The sequence below is a fragment of the Dromiciops gliroides genome, chromosome 3 (genome assembly GCF_019393635.1).
Source record: "Dromiciops gliroides isolate mDroGli1 chromosome 3, mDroGli1.pri, whole genome shotgun sequence".
Taxonomy (NCBI): domain Eukaryota; kingdom Metazoa; phylum Chordata; class Mammalia; order Microbiotheria; family Microbiotheriidae; genus Dromiciops; species Dromiciops gliroides.
In genome coordinates this window covers 282667190-282686515 of record NC_057863.1, presented here as the reverse complement: position 1 = coordinate 282686515, position 19326 = coordinate 282667190, and the positions used below count along the sequence as shown (strand labels likewise).

Here is a 19326-nt window from a genome sequence, read left to right as displayed (position 1 = left end):
CCAGGCTTGGGAAATGGCCAGTTCAAAGACATGGGTATGCTAGATGGAATGCCATGTGTGAGAATCAGAGAGAAGGCCTATTTGGTGGCATCATGGAGTCAAGGGGGAAGAATGGTAAGCAAAAGAATGTACAGTGAGGCTGGAAAGATAACTGGGCCAGGTTGGGAAGGGCCTTAAAAGTCAACCAAAAAGTTTATATTTGGTGCTAGAGATAATAAGGAACCTTTACTGAAGATCAGTATTGCATTCTGGGAAAAAGGAAATAGGCCCATTCCTTTAATTTACACATAAGTAAATGGATACCCAAAGAGTTTCATTTGCCCATGGTCAAATAGCCATTTACTGACAAAGCCAGGACTTAGAATGCATTGCTTTTAGTCCATTTTTATTTGACAGCATCTACTGTACAATTTAGCACAATTTATATTGTTTTAGCTTCTGATTGCTTCCTATAGGCATGTTACTTATCCTCATGTAAGTCATAAACTTGTGGGCAAAGACCGTGTCTTATGCTTCTTTTATTGCCATTGAAGTGTTAGGTAATGGCTGGTACCCCACCAAAAAATTGCTAGTTAATTGATTGTTTCCTCTCTTGATTAAGGGTTCAGTGCTGTTTGAGTAAGTAAGACCACTGTTGAGTTTTTTCAACCTGTGTGTGTTTTGGTCATGCCTTTGGGAAAAATTAAGCACAGCAGGATTTTTTTTTTTTACCCTAGCATACTTGTGTGTGTGTGTGTGTGTGTGTGTGTGTGTGTGTGTGTGTGTGTGTGTGTGTATTTTTTCCCCTAAGTTTCTGATGGCATTGATTCTCTGTTCTCTGTTAATTCTATGTTTGTTAAAGATTTTTTTTTTTTGTATTTTCATTGGTGTCAAGAGGAAACTAGCTTTAATAATGTCATCTATAGTAAGCTGCAACTTATAGTTTTAGTTGACTAGGGCCACACAGCCAGTATGTGTCAGCGTTAAAGATGTCAACCTAGGTCTTCCTGACTCCCAGCTGGATTTTATCCAATATGCCATACTGTATGTCTGATCTTTAAATTTGATAGTTTAATAGTGATAACTTGCCTGGGATGCTGTGCTTAATCATGGCTCTGTCAATTTCATTAGCATCCCAGAGGGTGATGTTTTCAGTTAATGTGCAGAAAACATGTTGAACTTAATAGGGAATTAAACCAATTTGTCCAAGGGATAGAGGACAGACAAGCCGATAAGGACAATATACCAGAATTTAAACTGTAGCTGGGCTCTCTAAACCATCTGAAAGGTAAGTAGAGTAGTGGAATAACCTTGGTTGTTTTTTTTTGTCTACTATAGAAACTTCAGCTTGGGGGGGGGGGTAGGGAGTGGGGAGGGGAGGCAGAAGAAGAAATAAATCCAGAGGACAACTCTCGACTTTGCACTGAGCTTAGACTGTCTCTGTTGTATTTAAGTCCTAAAGAAAAGGTTCAAGTGCTTTGATATAGACCTAAAGCAAATGCTCACATTTACTGTATAAGAATCTAGATTTCAGGAAGCTCATCCTAATACACAAATTAACCGTTGCAAAACTGATGATGTGTTTATATCATGTTTTATACAGGGTTATTATCATCCAAGGGCCTACCTAAAACCAAAGAGAAAAGTCATGGAGAGGGGTAAGTTACTTTTTACCTTAAGGTGCTGTATAATGTTACAAGTTATTTAAGGATTAGCCTACCCCAGGCCAGACAATTCTATTTTTAATGCCAAATTCTTCTGTGGGAACCTTTTCCCCCCCCTCCTGTTGTTTGTGTCACAAGGTTTGGGTACCTGAGGGGGTAAATTTAACCTCTGCCAACCCAAGTATGTGAAGTAAATGACCTGGAGCAAACCACATGTAACTAATAAAATGACTCCTGTCTATAGCCTCCTACCTGCAAGGGCAGGAACACTTACCTTCTTCATCTCCTTCCTTCATTTCTTTCCGCTTTGGAGAGCTACCAGTCATTGATGAAGGGGACAAGGGAATTCTAAATTAATCCTGGTCCTGGTTAGTAACAATGCTGCCCCTCAGATTTTTAATTATTCACCATTCTTCCCACCCATCCCCCCCTTTTTTTGGCAATTCTGTAGTAGTTATGGTATAATGTTGTATATTGTAATTTCTCTGTTATTGGATCATTCCTCTTCTACATGATAAGCTTAGCTCCTTGAGGACAGGTACCATTGTCTTATCAAAATGTTGCCTCTTTCCCATGTACTTTGCACACAGGTGCTTATGTGTTTACCAAAAATTATGGACAAATCATTTGTTCATTCATCAGTGTGAACTCCATAAGTTTCTGACAACCTATAGAGTTGAATTAGGGTCAAAATAAAACCTAAAATTGTGGTTTCACTGTAGAACCTATTTAGGAAGAACCACTGAAATACAAATGAAATCCGCATTTCAACTTGGTAGATGGAAATGATTTTGTTTTTATTTATATGAAACGAACCTGAGAAAGCTTACATTAAATGCTAATATATACTAGCCAGAAAGAATGGAAAAGTTCACAGTGGATATTAACAGGCTGAAGCATATAAACACAAGAGAAAGTCTGGAGAAGAACAGGAGTAAGGGATGCCATCAAAGAATGATAGGAAGAGAAGATGGGCTGATCATATATCAAGATCCAGGGATGGATGACAGGTGTAGAATGAGTGTTACATGGATACTGTTGGGACATCAGAATAAAGGGTGGAAGGCTTCCACATGCCCTTTTGGCAAACTTTTAGGAGGACACAGACAAAAGTTGTACTGAATGAGCATTATGGGAAGGAACTCCAGCATTGATGACACTCACAAATCCATTTGAGAATGTACTTTCATTGTCCCTGTTTAATCATGCTTACTCCTACAAATCTTTGAATACTGTCAACCATCCATAAATACATTTAATGGAGACCAGTGATCTCAAGGTTTCTTTCTTGTCTCCCATGACAACGAACACATAAATCATCTTAATCAATTATAAATTCCAGACCATGCTGGATCTAACTTTGTGCAACTCCTTCATTTTACAGTTGAAGGAACAGAGGTTCAGAGAGTCACATAGCTCATTAATTGCAGAACTAGTATAGAACCTAGGCTTTCTGAATGCAGGACAGGTGCTTCCCTCTGTCCTTCCTTCCTCCACCTACCCATTATGGTGTTCCATATTTAAACAAATTGCTCCTCTACTAACACCTGCCTAATTGCCTCATTGTGGTAGAATGTTGACCCTGAGTTCTTGTGTTAGTAGAGAGTGCAAGTCCTGGAGGGTTCATCCATACTGTAAAGACTTATAAGCATAGTCATGGAAGCCAACCAAGTTTACTTTTAGAAGACCAGTCTGGCTAAGTACAAAGAAATTTCTCACCAGTAGGTTGGCCACTCAATGGTTTCTTTCTTTCTTTCTTTCTTTTTTTTTTTTGTGAGGCAATTGGGGTTAAGTGACTTGCCCAGGGTCACACAGCTAGTAAGTGTTAAGTTTCTGAGGCTGAATTTGAACTCAGGACTCCCTGACTCCAGGGCCGGTGCTCTATCCACTGCGCCACCTTGCTGCCCCCATTCAATGATTTCTTATTTGGAAATAGTAAAACATGAAATAAATAAGAATATTAAATGGCCCTCATTTTGTACTCCATTGTTCTACTTTGGCACTGACAGTGGCAGTGGTAAGAAAGAAGGCTGAAGCTGCTAATGATCACCCAGTTTTTTGACTAATTATTAACTTAAATGGAATGTTGGGATGCTGAATATGAGATGCTTCTCTAGTGAGCAGTAGGTAGATGCAATCCTGAACAAAATGAATTGTCATCCTTGACAGGGTCTCTATCAAGCAAAACAGGAAGAAAGACACTTCAACTAAACAGAAAGATGGCTCAAAAATCCTCCCTGGAGAAACAAGTAAAGGAATTGGCATAGTTAATTTTATCCTGGACCCCAGGGAAACGAGATATTTGCTTATCTTGTATTGCAGAGTTCATAGCTAAATATTCATAACCATAAAATAATAGCTAGCTACATTCGTAGCACTTTAAAGTTTTTGTTTGTTTGTTTTTGTTTTTTTGTGAGGCAGTTGGGGTTAAGTGACTTGCCCAGGGTCACACAGCTACTAAGTGTCTGAGGCCAGTTTAGAACTTAGGTCCTCCTGGCTCTAGGGCCGGTGCTCTATCCACTGTGCCACCTAGCTGCCCCTAACACTTTAAAGTTTGCTGTGTTTTTACATACATTCTTGCACTTGATTTTCACAACAGTCACATGAGACTGGTGTTATTATTATGCCCATTTTGTAAATGAGGAAACTGAGGTTCTGGGAGGACAGTGACTTGCCATGGGTCACACAGCTAGTATTAGAGGTGGGATTCAAACCTAAGTCTTCATACTTCATGCCCATAAATAAATACTTTTGTGTATATGCCTCCTTCAATCCCATCTTTGTCATTTCTGGGGGTATTATGACCAGTGGTAGGTCATAAGATATACACAGTTAAGTAACTTTTGGGGTATAGTTCTTAACTGCATTCCCAAATGTTTGGCCCACTTCATGCCTCTATCAGCAGTGCATTCGTGATCTATCTCAAATACTTGCTAGCTCTGTGATCCTGCATAAATCACCTAACCTCTCTTGAGCATAAGTTTTCCTCATCTATAAAATGGACATAATAGGCACTTACTTCACAGGGTGGTTTTGAATATCAAATGAAATAGTATAGGTAAAATGCTTTGCAAACTGTAACACACTTTATTTACTTTTTAAGTATTCATATTATTTCCTGGCTATCAAACCATTATCAGAGAATTTGCTGTAAAGACTTTTAGACTAGATTAGACTAATTTAAACCAGGCTATTTTGCAATCTTCTCAATTGCTTTTCTCATATAATGAGTCCTTACTCCAATGGACAGTGGCTTTAAGTTTATTGAAAAGTATACCATTATGTTAGATTGCTTCTTTGTCTTGTTTACCTAATCTGTTACACTAATCAGTTTTGCTGAGTTTTAAGTAGTATCCAAAGATTTTGGTAATTACTGCTTTTGAGATATGGTACTGCTAGGCCCCCTTCATTTCTTTTTTTTCTTTTTTGGTTTTTTTTTGTTTTGTTTTGTTTTTTTTAGTGAGGCAATTGGGGTTAAGTGACTTGCCCAAGGTCACACAGCTAGTAAGTGTTAAGTGTCTGAGGCCGGATTTGAACTCAGGTACTCCTGATTCCAGGGCCGGTGCTCTATCCACTGCGCCACCTAGCTGCCCCCCCCTCATTTCTATTTATTTTATTTCATTATTTCCTTTGAGATTCTTGAGCCTTCCTCCAAGTGAATTTCATTATTTAGTCTAGTTGTATAAAGTATTCCCACACTATTTTGATTGATATGGCCACTAAGAATAATGTATTATTTTATTTCTCAAAAGCATGTTTTTAGTATTTTGTATACTTCCTGACTGTGTCTTAGTACATAGAATCCTAGGTGATTTATCCATTTTGTAATTATTTTAAATGGCAATTCCTTTTCTATTTCTTCTGTGGTGAAAAATGGAAGGTTTAGCTGAATCATTTGAGAGTTGAGCACTTCCTTGGTGGGGATTTAGTAGGAAAAAGACTAATGATTATGTGGGTTTATTTCATATCCTGCCACTTTATTGAAATTATTAATTACTTTAATTAATTTTGGATGAATATAGAGAATTTTCTTGCAAATGATTTTATCAGTTACCAAAATAGTGATAATTTTGTGTCTATTATTATTCCTTCAATTTTTTTGTTATTTTACTGAATAGATAACATTTCTAGAATTATATCTAATAGTTACAGTGTTCATCCTTGCTTTATCCCTGCTCTTATTGGAAAGATCATTTATGTTTCTCTTATAGATGTTGCTAGTATTTAAATTCATTTGTTTTGCCATATTAAGGAAGGATCCATTTGTTCCAGTATTTTTTTTTTTTTTTGCTGAGGCAATTGGGGTTAAGTGACTTGCCTAGGGTCACACAGTCCAGTATTTTTTTAACATCAATGAATGTTATGGTTTGACAAGACTTTTCAAGTATTGATATAATCACATTGTTTTTATTGTTTTTGTTATTAATAAGGCCTGTTATATTTATAATTTACTTAATTTTAATACAATCCTGAATTCCTAGTATAATTCCAGTGAGGATACAGTATATTCTTTTACATATGTTATTGTGTAATCTAATATTTTATTCAGTAGTTTGAATCAATATTTAATAGCTATATTGGTTTGTAATTTTCTTTCTCTGCTTTCTCCCTTGTTTGGGTATTAGGATCATATTTACTTCTAGGAGAAATATAAGAAAATGTCTTAATTATCCCTTTTTTGGGACAAATATTTTATGTTAAATTGTTCTCATTTTTTCTTGGAATGTTTCATAGAATTCAGTTGTGATATCAGCTTTTCTCTTTGATAATTCACATGGCTTATTCTATTTCCTTTTTTTGAGGTTGAGTAATTTAAATTATTATGTTCTATTAATCAGTATTTTATATTTAAGTATTTATTATTTGATTTAAATGATCAATTTTCATGTATTTGATTTGTTTTTTGTTTTTTGTGAGACAATTGGGGTTAAGTGATTTGCCCAGGGTCACACAGCTAGTAAGTGTTAAGTGTCTGAGGCCGGATTTGAACTCAGGTCCTCCTGACTCAAGGGCCGGTGCTCTATCCACTATGCCACCTAGCTGCCCCTCCCCCCCCCCTTAGATTTTTAATAGTTTCTATTTTGTGTTTTTTTTGAGATTAATTTTGATGAAAGTGATTGTAAACAGTTATAAAATTACCCCTTAGGACTTCTTTGGCTACATCTTAACAGTTTGTTTATTGTCTCATTGCTATATTTTTCTTTGACAGAACTCTTGTTTCTATGATTTGTTCTTTGATCCACACTTTTTTAGGATTATATTATTTAGTATCCATTTAAGTTTTAATTCTGTCTTCAAATGTATCTTACTGATTATAGTTTTCAATCTGTTCTGGTCAGTAAAGGATATATTTAACATATTTGCTTTTCCATATTTGTTTATGAGTTCTTTGTACCCTAGCAATACAGTCAGGTGTTTTGTTTTTTTTTTTGGTGAGGCAATTGGGGTTAAGTGACTTGCCCAGGGTCACACAGCTAGTGTCAAGTGTCTGAGGCTGGATTTGAACTCAGGTCCTCCTGAATCCAGGGCCAGTGCGCCCTGGATTCCATTGCGCCACCTAGCTGCCCCAATACAGTCAAAAGTAAGAATTATGTATACTCTTCATGATTCCCATTTAGTAATTATCAGAGGTCTAAGATACCTAACTTTTCTGAAATTCTATTCAGGCTTTTGTTTATTTTTTCATTTTTTTTTCTGAAAGGGGGAAATCATTGTTTTGTTGTTTGTTACTTCCTGTAGTTTAATGAACTTTTTCTTGAAATGTTTATCTACTATATCATTTGGTACATATTCATATTTTAGCAATTATTTTATTTCATTATCTATTGATCCATTAAGCATAATGTAGTTTCCTCTTGATTTCTTTTAACTCTGCTTTTATTGCTGTTTCTGAGATCATAATTGTCACCCGTACTTTTTAAAATTCATCTGAAATATAAAGGATTTGATTCACTCCAACATCTCAACTCCATGTGAATCTTTATGTTTCAAATGAATTGTTTGCAAACAACAAATGGTTGGATTCTGTTTTCTAATCCATGCCACTCAACACCTTCCTGTTTTATGGATGAGTTCATCCTATTTATATTCATGGTTCTGACAGTTGTGGGTTTTTTTTCCTTCCTCATAATCTCTTTTAATTTTCCTGTTTGCCTTCCCTTCCCTCCTTTACAAAATAAAATGTGTTGAAAGAATTCATGCTAGTGATCTATAATTATAATTGTTTAGTCCTGTTCTTCTCTCCTTTCTTTTCTGCCCGTCCCCCCAGTCAGTCCTGAAGTTAAATTTGTTTTGCTTTTGATTATTCCATTCTCAGTTCTTTTCCTCTTAAACTCCTTTCCCTCCATTCCTGTTTTCCCATTGACTTGAATGCATTTTTTTAACGCCAAACGTGTGTGTGTTCAATCCTCCTTTGTTTAGTACAGATAAAAGGGAGGTTCATGTTATGCTTACTATCTCTACCATTTCCTCCATTTGTGAATAGTCTCCTGCTTCTTGTATTTATTTTGTATATTCATATATATATATATATATATATATATATATGTTGTTTCCCTGATATAAGCAAAGCTTTTGAGGGCAGGGACTATTTCATTTTTGTCTTTGTATCCTGGGTAACACTGTGCTTGGCAAATACTAGCTGCTTTATACATGTTTGTTGATTTGATTGACATCTAGTAGCAAAGTAATACTAAAACAACTATGGTGTAGAACTTCTTTGACTAAAAACAATGTAGGAGTTTCTATATTAGTCTGACTTTGGGAAGCTGCCAAGACAAATTCATTATTGTCTGTGCTCAAGACCTACATTTTCAGTGTTTGTTTCTTTGGGTAGTAGAAAGCAGATTAGTCTAATATTGGGTTTCCTCCATCGGTGGGTAGAGTATGCTCATTGGCAAAAGCTCTAGGGATTCTGATTTAATCCTAGTAGTCCCTGCACCCAACATTTTGGTCAGGCCAGGTTTCTCGCCATTTTTCCTAGATGTTTTAATTGCTGTTTAGTTCAGGCTTTCTAATAAGGGACACCTTCTCTCTTCCTAACTAAGAAAGGGAAGGAAATAAGCATTTATATAGGCTACTCTGTCTCAGACAATATGCTAAGTGCTTACCTATATGACCCTGGGCAAGTCACCTAACCTCTTTATTTCAGTTTCCTCAGTTGTAAGATGGGGATAATAATAGTACTTATCTCCCAGGATAGTTCTGAGGCTCAAATGATATAGTATTTGTAAAGGGCATAGCACAATGCCTAGTATATAGTAGATGCTATATAAATGCTTTTGGAGAGGAATGAATAAGCAACTGGCAGATTCTGAAAAGCCTCATGCAGAAGGAGTCACTTGATTTGAGTTTTAAAGGAAATTACAGGATTATAACAGTTGGAGGTGAGGAGAGAGAGCATCCCAGGCATAGAGGGCCAGACAGTGCAAAGGCAAGGTGGTGGGTTTTGCTGCCAGAGAGCAATCCCCAGCAGGGTCTGCCATGCTTAAAAGCTTTTGACTGGGGTCTGCATCTACGTTTGTGATGACCAGTCAAGCTAAATACACAAAGATTTATCACTGGTAAACAGGCCAGTTGGTGATATGTCCTTTGGCTGTGACAAATTATGGAACAAAAATTCAAAAGGACTCTTAATTTTACATGGCTACCTTCTCTTTCAGCAATAATGGTGGCAAAGAAGTGTTAAACTGTTTGTAGACTACCCCTAAGCATGTAGTTAACTGTTGGCATTCCAAATGTGAAATCCTTGTCCAATGACCAGTAGGTATGCAAACTACTTAATCATATAAATTTGGGTGCTTTTGTTCCAGATGAAATTAGAAGGCACTGGTAACTATGTCAAAGATTTGCTCACAGGTATTCCTTGGACAGGCAAATAAAGGAGCTGGCACAGGTGGTTTTTATTGTGTGTTTAAAGGCAACCAGAAGCATTTCATGGGACATTTGGTTTGAAGAAATATGCTATAAAAATCATTTTATGTTTTTATGGTCATGTACGAGATTGTAAATTAAGTCCATAAAAGCCAACCAAAAGAAAATATATTAGAAGTAGAGTAAGTGTCTGGAATTTCTCATCAGGCCATCATTGTTGCCCATGATCAGCCAGTGTCCACCTACTCTTTGGGCCTCTGAAATCCATTTCACTGTATATAGAGCTTTTGCTTACATAGTAGATCATAGAACTACAGATTTAGATCTGGAAACAACCTCAGAGGTCAAATAATCTAACCCATACTTAAAGCATGAGTTTTAATAACTATTTTTTTAATAAGTATTTTTTTGTGTGTGAGGCAATTGGGATTAAGTGACTTGCCCAGGGTCACACAGCTAGTAAGTGTTAAGTGTCTGAGGCCAGATTTGAACTCAGGTACTCCTGACTCCAGGGCCGGTGCTCTATCCACTGTGCCACTTAGCTGCCCCTATGAGTTTTATCTACAAGTAGCTTCTGTCTAAAGACTTCCAGCCATGGGGAAGTCACTACTCCCAGAGGTATGTCATATTCTAACAGTTGTGTATGTAAAATAGTCATGTATGAAGTCAGAGAGGATATAATGACTTTATTCTCTTGAGAAAGATAAACTAATAAACTGTTTCAAGACCATATTGCTAGACCCAAGATAGGATAGTAGCAGGAAATAATACAGCTGAGCACCTCCCCCCCCAAAAAAACCTCTTCCAGACATGAACTTGACTGAATCCTGATGGGGAAATCCAAGAAAAAGGCATAGGGAACCTGAAAGGTCTGCTGACATTGGGGTTGGGGTTTGTTTAGCTAGGAGTACATTGGATGACAGAGCACTCCGCTGCGCAGCAGGGTAGCTGGATGTTCCAGACCCATACTGGGGATCCATGTACAAACAGGTGCCTTCTGGCGGCTTTGCCACCCACTACTCAATCCCAAACCCCAGATATAGAGACAGGCTGCAGAAAGGGACTTGTGCCTGGTTGTGGCATTCTAAAGTAAGAAACTGCCACAGGTTCTAGGCTGGGAGGAGGAATTTCAGCAGCAAGCAGCAGCAGTGGGACTCCAACACCAGGAACAGAGCTGTGTTTAAGTTCCGGTTTCTGGCTCAGTCTGAAGCCTGCAAAGGAATAACTGGAACAGTAATCCTAGACCAAAGGAAAGCCTACAGTTCTGTCACTTAGCATCAGCCATGCTTTCTAGCTGTCTGTGTCAAGTGACTGCGACTTTGTCAAGCAACAGTTGCTTTACTATTGCTCAGAACCAAATCCAGGTCATGAACTTGAAGAGCTCAAACTTCGGAAACAGTCATCAGAGTTTTCCCCTCCATCAGACTACTTTGGGAACACTGAAAGTTTGCAAATCCCCAACCTGATTGGTTCCTGAGATCTTGGAATAACTCAGCAATCAGTAGCCCCAAGAAAACAGCAGGACTAGCCCCAACCTTCCTATCAGAGAAGTGCATAGAGCCCAGGTCTCACATCAAACTTGAAGTCAGGAAGTAGGCTGGAAGAATGAGGGGAGAAAAAGATAATCCCACCATTAAAAGCTATTATGGTTTTTGTTTTGGATGATTTAGAATTACTCCAAAATATCTATAAGTATTACCTCAAAGGAAAATGCAAGTAGAAGATGAAGCAAGAGGGTTTTTTTTAAGAATTAAATTTTTTAATCAATTAAAGAAGAGCTCTAGAGGAAAAAAAATTAGAAAAGAAATTATAGCTATGGAAGAAAGAATTGGAAAGGTAATTAATAGCTTGGCCCAGGGGGTACCGAGCAACAAGTTCCCTGAAAATTATAATGACCTAAATAGAAGACAATGACTCCATGAGTGAACAATAAATATTAAAACAAAGTCAAAAGGTGGAAAAAATGTAAAGTATCTCATAGCAAAACAACTAACTTCAAAAACAGATTGAAAAGAAAAAACTATAAGAATCATTATATGACCTGAATGCCATGACCAAAAAACAAAAAAAAACCCCTTAAACAGCATATTTTAAGAATTCTTAAAAAGAATCCAGATCTCTTCCAACCAGGACAAAGTAAAAATAGGAAGAACCTACTGGTTACCTCCTGATAGAAATCCTAAAATAACAATTTCTGAGAACATTGTAATCAAAATCCAGAGTCTCTAGGTCTGGGGGGAAAAAAGAGAAAGAAAAATTCAATACTATAAGGAAAATAAAGAACAAAAAAGAAAAATTCAAGTACAGAGGGGCCACAGGTAGGATCAAACATGATTTAACATCTGCCATCATAAAAGAGTGGAGAGTTTGAAATACAATATTTTCAAAGGCAAAGAATAACATATTCGGCAAAAATTAAGTAAAACCCTAAGAGGTCAAATGGATTTTTAATGCCAGAGAGAATTTCCAAGCATTCCTGATTAAAAAAGAACAGAGCTGTGTAGAAACTTTTATTCAAACACAGGTGTTAAAAGAAACATAAAAAGATAAACAGCAATGAAAAACTATAAAGGACATTAATTATAACTAGCACTGATGTGACCAATTACATGCCAGACACTACGCTAAGTGTTTTAAAAATATCTTATTTTATCCTGGCAACAACCCTTACAAGTAGGTGCTTGATAATATCCCCATTTTATAGTTGAGGAAACTGAGGCTAAACTGCTTACATTCTAATATGGGGAAATAATACATCTCCCTTATGAGCCTTATTATCATCAGAGGTAATAGGAGTCTAATTAGAGAAGTCTAGGGAATGGTTCCATTCTATTTCAAATTTTTTTTTTCCTAGTGTGGGGTTAAGTGACTTGCCCAGGGTCACACAGCTAGTAAGTGTTAAGTGTCTGAGGCCGGAGTTGAACTCAGGTGCTCCTGACTCCAGGACCGGTGCTCTATTCACTGTGCCACCTAGCTGCCCCCATTTCAGTTTTAAGAGAAGAATGGAAAGAGAAAGAAAGAGGAATGCAATAGTGGGGAGTGGACAAGGAAGATCAGGGGAGGAACTGCTGATATCTGGGCAAAGAAGGGATGACTATACCCACAGTTGGATACAGAAATACATGTCACTCAACAGAGAAATAGGGGGTGGTGTGGGGGAGAAGGGAGAAGGCAATAGGAGAATTAGAGGGAGAGTAGATTCAGGAGATTAGTCCTAAACAAAACAAACTCTAAGAAAATAAACATTTATATCTCTTTTCAAGGAAGTGAAGAGTGGGAGTACCCATATTATGAATTCTTGAATAGTTGTACAAGAAATGGTATACAAATACATTGAATACTATTGTGCTATAAGAAATTAAGGCAGTAACAGACCATTTGGCAACCCCCTCCCTGAGTAATTAAAACTGTATTCATAAAGATAATAATTGTTCAACACACAAGGAAAGTGGCTAGAAAAAAGCCACTAAAGTTTCGTGCCTTATAAAATGAAGACTCTAGAAATATTTTAATATATTGGAAAGGTCACCAGAATTAGAACCCTTGTAACCATGAGCAAGTCTGTTTCACTCTCTGGATCTGAGTTTCTTAGTCCATAAAATTAGTTCCTTCCCAGCTCAAAATCCTATGATATATGCACAAAGATATAGTCATTGTATCCTTAAAACCTTAAGTTTGAAAGGCATGAGTTCAAATATGGGCTCAGACACTTACTGGCTGTGTAACTTTGGTCAAGTTGCTTAACCTCAGTTTTTTTTTTTTATTTCTTCAATTGAAACTGAGGAAAATGAGAACACCTACCTCCCAAGGTTATTGTGAGGATCTGATGAAATGTCACAGCCACAGAAGTAATGATGGTGATGATGATAATACTAGTACTTATGATAGCTAATATTTACGTAGTGCTTACTATCTGCTAGGTACTGTGCTAAGCACTTTACAATCTCATTTAATCCTCACAACAACCCTAGGAGGTAGGTAATATTATCCTTATTTTACAGATGAAGAAACTGAGGGAAAAAGAGGTGCCCCAGCAGCCACACAGCTAGCTACTAGATGTCTATGATCACATTAGAACTCAGGTCCCCCTGACTCCAGGCCCAGGGTTCCATCCACTGCTGCACATTCTATCCATAGAGTTCTGTGCTGTGTGCCTACTAATGGCATATTGGAGCCTACTTTCCTAAGAGTGACTGAATAACCAGTGTGTTATTCTTCCCCCTTCCCTTTTACTAACAGCAAAAAGATAAGGTAGTAGGTATTAGTTACTTATTAGTTACTAATTGTGATACTGCCATGGATAGCTAAGTAACAACCTTTTCCTTTCCTCCCTGAGCAACTTTTGCATTCCAAGGGAAATGATCAAAGTTCAGTCTTCTTTACAGGGTTACATTATCCAAAAACCACTAAGTTCTTCCTCACAAAAATATTTTGAAAGTGACTTACTTTTTTATATTGACACTTGAGTTGAATTTATTGTTTTTGCATAATTGTTTTCTGTCCCAAGATGTCTTTGCCAAAGTGTACCCCGTTTCATCTTCTTAATCATAGAGTGGCAGTATTTTTCAGCTTAATTTTTCTGTAAAGCATCACTAAAGATTGTTAGAACCACTTGAAAAACAATTCATTAGTTAAATATTGGTGTATTATGTAGCATTCCAGTGGACTAGAGTGGTGATAGCCTTCTTGTGCCAATGGCAAAGTCAAACTATTTTTAGAGTTAATTTTAACCCTAACCCAGAGAGGCTGTGGTTGAAGCTCTAAATGCTTTTATGTTGAATTTGTTATGTAGCTTACATTTGTTGTTGAATATTCAGGAAGCCATGTTTGGGTATTTTAAGATGACAATTTTCAGAATATCCAGAAGGATAAAGGAAACTTTGAAATGCAACTCAACCCTGTTACTGACAAATGTTTGCCTTTTTTCAAAGATTAAAAACTTTATCTTGTCAAGTTTAATGCTCTGCAAGGGTGGGTTTTGTTGTTCAATCATTTCAGTTGCATCCTACTCTCTGACTTCATTTGGAATTTTCTTGGCAAAGAAGGTGGAGTGGTTTGCCATTTCCTTCTCTTGCTTATTTTACAAATATAGGAAACGGAAGCAAAAAGAGTTAAATGACTTGCCCAGGGTCACCCAGCTATTCAGGTCTTCCTGACTCCAGGCCCAGCCTTCTAGCCACTGTGCCGTCTAACTGCCCAAGTGTGGTATTTTAGGGTTTTATCCTTCCATGAATTCTCAGAAGGCTATGTCACAGGATAAGCTCTGGAAGGTTCTACCAGGCTCCAGATACGGGATCTATCCATGCTTAAATCAGCTCTCTGACTAATCTAAGGTCAACCCCACCAATGGGTTGGTTACTGGTGTGGTAAAAGTCATTCATGGTAAAGATTAATATTCCTGTTTTTAGCTAATTCATTTGGGAGCATCCACACCTGGCCCACCCCGAGGTTACATATGCTGCTGAACTGAGAAGGAGAACTCTCCATAGGCAGTTTTTGAAGGACCTCCCCTTTTGGGGAAGGAAAGATTGAACACTCCCTGAAGGGGGGAGGGGGAGGGCTGCTTCCAGAATGCTAGGCTTTTTCTGGAATGTGAGCTTTCTCTCAGGTCTCTCTGGCGACTCCCCTTGGGGTTGCAGGTGTTCGTTCTGTCTCAGTGTGGTGTGAGCAACTGTAGACTGTCTGGGGTTGGTGAGTTAATTACGGAAAATCCTAAATTCCTTTGAACTAGCTTAATTGGAAACTGTCTGGGGTTGCATAGGTTAAGTTTAGAGTTAAGAACATTCATCTGTATTTCTATTTTCCTATTTCCTTATCTTTGTTGTTTAATTAATTCCCAAGTAATAAAATCTGATCCTTTTGTGAACTAAAGCTTAGAGGCTTCTTAATGGCCTGGGAGAAATATCTAAAAAGGACAGTTCAGAGCGGAGGGAAAACCTAAAAGGTCCCTCATATTTCCGGGACCCCAATATTAAGGCGAGTCGCCCAAATAATACTCTGTATATCAAATTTTGGCCCTCACTCTGGGTGATGAATTTTTTGGCCATGACAACCCATGCATGTTTGACTGGATAGCATCCTGAATATGGTATCAGGAACACCTGAAATCCCCTGAATTTTAAAAAAAATATTGTTCTTATATTACCTTATTTTCCCCTATATCCCTTCTTCTCCAAGAAAGCCATCTCTTATAATAATTTTTTTAAAGATTAAAAAAAACCCTGCAAACTCAAATAATACTATTTGCCCTTTTGACCTTTTTAAACTGAGGTGGACCCCTTTATCTCTGTAAGAAACCAACTTGGCCATATTTGTCCATGTTCCCAGGTTCAGGTCCTTGGGGGAATATTAAGCACTCTTTTTAAGTTTCTTCCCCAGTGCATTTTACCACCAAATAGTCCAATAAAGTCAATGTGGTAGAGTTCCTAATGGCCTCCCAAATGTCATTTTAAAAGTCTTAGCACAGTTCTTAGACAATTCTGAAATTAGACTGATGGGGATTGGGGCAGATGGCACAGTCCTTCAATAGCTTTTAGACCCTGAAGATCACTGTCACCCCCAAATAAGATAATTATGAAAATTCAACAAATGGTAATTTTCACCATTCATAATAGCTAACATTTAATAGTACTCAGAGTGTGCCAGGCTAAGCACTTTGCCATTATCTCATTTATCATCTTAAGAGCATGGTTCTTTTTCCCCCCTTCCTCTATTTTATTATTTATTTTTAGCATATAGGTTGGTTTGTTTTTTAATTTTGAGTTCCAAATTTTTCCTTCCCCTAGGGTATTCAGAGCACAAGTAATGATATCCATTATACATATTAAATCAGTCATTGCCATTTTATCCATGTCACAAAAAATCAAGAAAAATAAAGTTTAAAAAAATTATATTTTAGTTTATATTCAGCGTTTCTCGGTTCTCTCCCTGGAGGTGGATAGCATTTTTGATCATGAATCCACTGGAATTGTCTTGGATCATTACATTGATCAAAGTAGCTAAGTCTTTTGCTGTTGATCATAATTACAATATTGCTATTATCATACAATGATCTCCTGGTTCTGCTCATTTCACTCTGCATCAATTCATAAAAGTCTTTCCGGGCTTTTTCTGAAATCATCCTGCTCATCATTTCTTATAGCACAATAGTACTCCCATCACAATCATATATTACAACTTGTGCAGCCATTCCCCAAAGGATAGAGATCTCCTCAATTTCCTTTTTTTTTGTTCCCTTTGGTATTTCTTTGATCTGTTTGGTATCTAGTAGTGGTATTGTTGGGTTGTAGTTTTATAGCCTTTTGGCACAATTCCAAACTATTCTCCCAGAATGTTTGAACTAGTTCAAAATTCCTGTGCATTAATTTCAAAATCAGATGAAAATATTAAAATAATTTATCTTTTCTCCATTTTAAACTCCTAGGTATATATTTAACCTTTTCTTTAATCCTAGCTCTGTTATTAATACTTTGTGATCTTGAGTAAGTCAGTTCTCTCTGGTCCTCCTTTTCCTTTTCTGTAAAAAGAGGAGTTTGGATTAAGTGGCCTCTAGAAGTCCCTTCTATCACTAAAATTTCATGGTTATCAAATGTTTAAATTCTGCATGACCTTTTTTTCTGAACCATTATTGCTTTTAATCTCTTACCCATATTTGGATCGCATAAGCTTTCCCTTTACATCTTTCCCTCCTTGGATTTCCACATAACGGAAGAACACAGAGGTGATTTAAACTTCCTGTCCTCTGTCTCTAGAGACAGCTCACCTTAACCGTAAACCACTTGTTTCATGTTCTGGCCTTTAGGTATCTCCTTTCCTCTGGGGAAACAAAGCTAAAGCAGTACTGCTGTGATCATCCCTGGGAGACTCATTTGGGATTTATACTCCTTACCTACTTAATATGGAGTAACCTTTGACCTACACATACCACTGAGAAATTCTACAAGCTTGGGTTTCATAAACTCTGCTCATTTGCTCAGAGATAAATGGAGGCAATATTTCTACAGCTTAAATTTTGGCATATATCCTGCTTCTTACAAAGTAACAGGAGTAGCTTCTTCTGAGCCTCCTGCCCCTTTGGCATAAGATAACCCAAAGCCCCTGTATGTTTCTCTCTTGCATTTCTTTTTTCTGGGTCTCACAGTGAAAAGAGATTAAAATGAAACAATTTGTCCTTTCCTTAAAGAATGTATTAAGTTCTTAGTCAAGTCAAGTCAACAAGCATTTATTGTCAGTGCCTGAAGTGCTGGGGACAAAAGGGGTGGGGGGGAGACCCAAAATAAAACAAAACAAAACCAAAACCCTATCCTCAAGGAGTTTGCAATCTAAGCAATCTAAACAACTGTATACAAACAAGATATAAGTAGAACCTACAAAGGAGATAATCTCCAAAGGAAGGCCCTAGTGTTAAGAGAGGATCATTAGTGACTTGCCCAGGGTCACACAGCTAGTAAGTGTTAAGTGTCTGAGGCCAGCTTTGAACTCAGGTCCTCCAGAATCCAGGGCCAGTGCTTTATCCACAGGGTCAGTGCTTTATCCACTGCGCCACCTAGCTGCCCCCTTTAGAGGTTTTTTTTGTTTATGTTTTTGGTTTTTTTAGTGAGGCAATTGGGGTTAAGTGACTTGCCCAGGGTCACACAGCTAGTAAGTGTTAAGTGTCTGAGGCCAGATTTGAACTCAGGTACTCCTGACTCCAGGGCCGGTGCTCTATCCACTACACCACCTAGCTGCCCCCATTAGAGGTTTTTTGAAGAAAGTGGAATTTTATCCTGGTACTTGAAGGAAGACAGGGAAAGGGCAACTAGGAGGAGGGAAAGAATTCCAGTCTACAGGATCAACTAGTCAGTGATGATACACAAGGTTGGGAGGTGAAGTCTGTGAGCAACAGCAAAGAGGCCAGAACTGCAGGTTCAGCAAAAGTTGGAAAGGAATAAGGTATAAGAGCTCAGGAAAGAGAGGAAGAGGCCAGGTTGCGAAGGGCTCTGAAAGCAAGCCAGAACACTTTGACAGTCAGGCCTATGCTTTAGGAAGATTCCTTCTATTATGGGTAGCAGCATGTGGAGTTTGGGGAGAGGAGGAGATTTTTATTTTTATTTTTTAATTTTTTTTTGGTTGGGCAATGAGGGTTAAATGACTTGCCCAAGGTCACACAGCCAGTAAGTGTCATGTGTCTGAGGCTGGATTTGAACTCAGGTCCTCCTGAATCCAGAGCCAGTGCTCTATCCACTGCGCCACCTAGCTGCCCCCTCAAGTACAGTTTTTAATGGACTTTACTAATCTACTAATAACATCAGGATGGTAACAATGAACACTTTTGTTGTTGTTGTTGTGATCCCAATTGGTATTTTCTTGGCAAACATACTGGAGTGATTTTCCCTCTCCTTCTCCAGCTCATTTTACAGATGATGAAACTGAGGCAAATAGGGTTAAGTGACTTGCCTAGGGTCACACAGCTAGTAAGTATCTGACACCAGATTTGAACTCAGGTCTTTCTGACTCCAGACCCTTTGCTGTATCCACTGTGCCACCTAGCTCCCCCACAATGAACATTACAGGGAGGTATATTTTGAGCTCAAGATCATCGGATTCTAGATTTAGAGCTGGAAATAGGACATTGTGATTTTCCCAAGATCACATAAATCATATATGGCAGTCAGGATTCGAACTTGGGGTCTTTTCTCTCCATGATTGAGCTGCCTTCCTAGTGTAATGAACATCCTTTTACTGGAGGCATATTAGTGGAGACTAGATGACAATGTTGGGCAGATATTATAGGAGGAGATCAGGTAGAGACTGAGTAACATTTTATTTTCTC

General features: G+C 37.8%; 1 protein-coding gene across 1 annotated transcript in view; it reads left to right on the top strand.

Moving 5' to 3' along the window:
* The window catches only part of PRRG1 (proline rich and Gla domain 1), a 139708-nt gene that overhangs the window by 61277 nt on the left and 59105 nt on the right, over positions 1-19326 (top strand). The window contains exon 3 of the mRNA XM_043999182.1: positions 1583-1637. Within this exon, the coding sequence (XP_043855117.1) occupies positions 1628-1637 (10 nt within the window). The 5' untranslated portion in view covers positions 1583-1627. The remainder of the gene's footprint in view (positions 1-1582; positions 1638-19326) is intronic.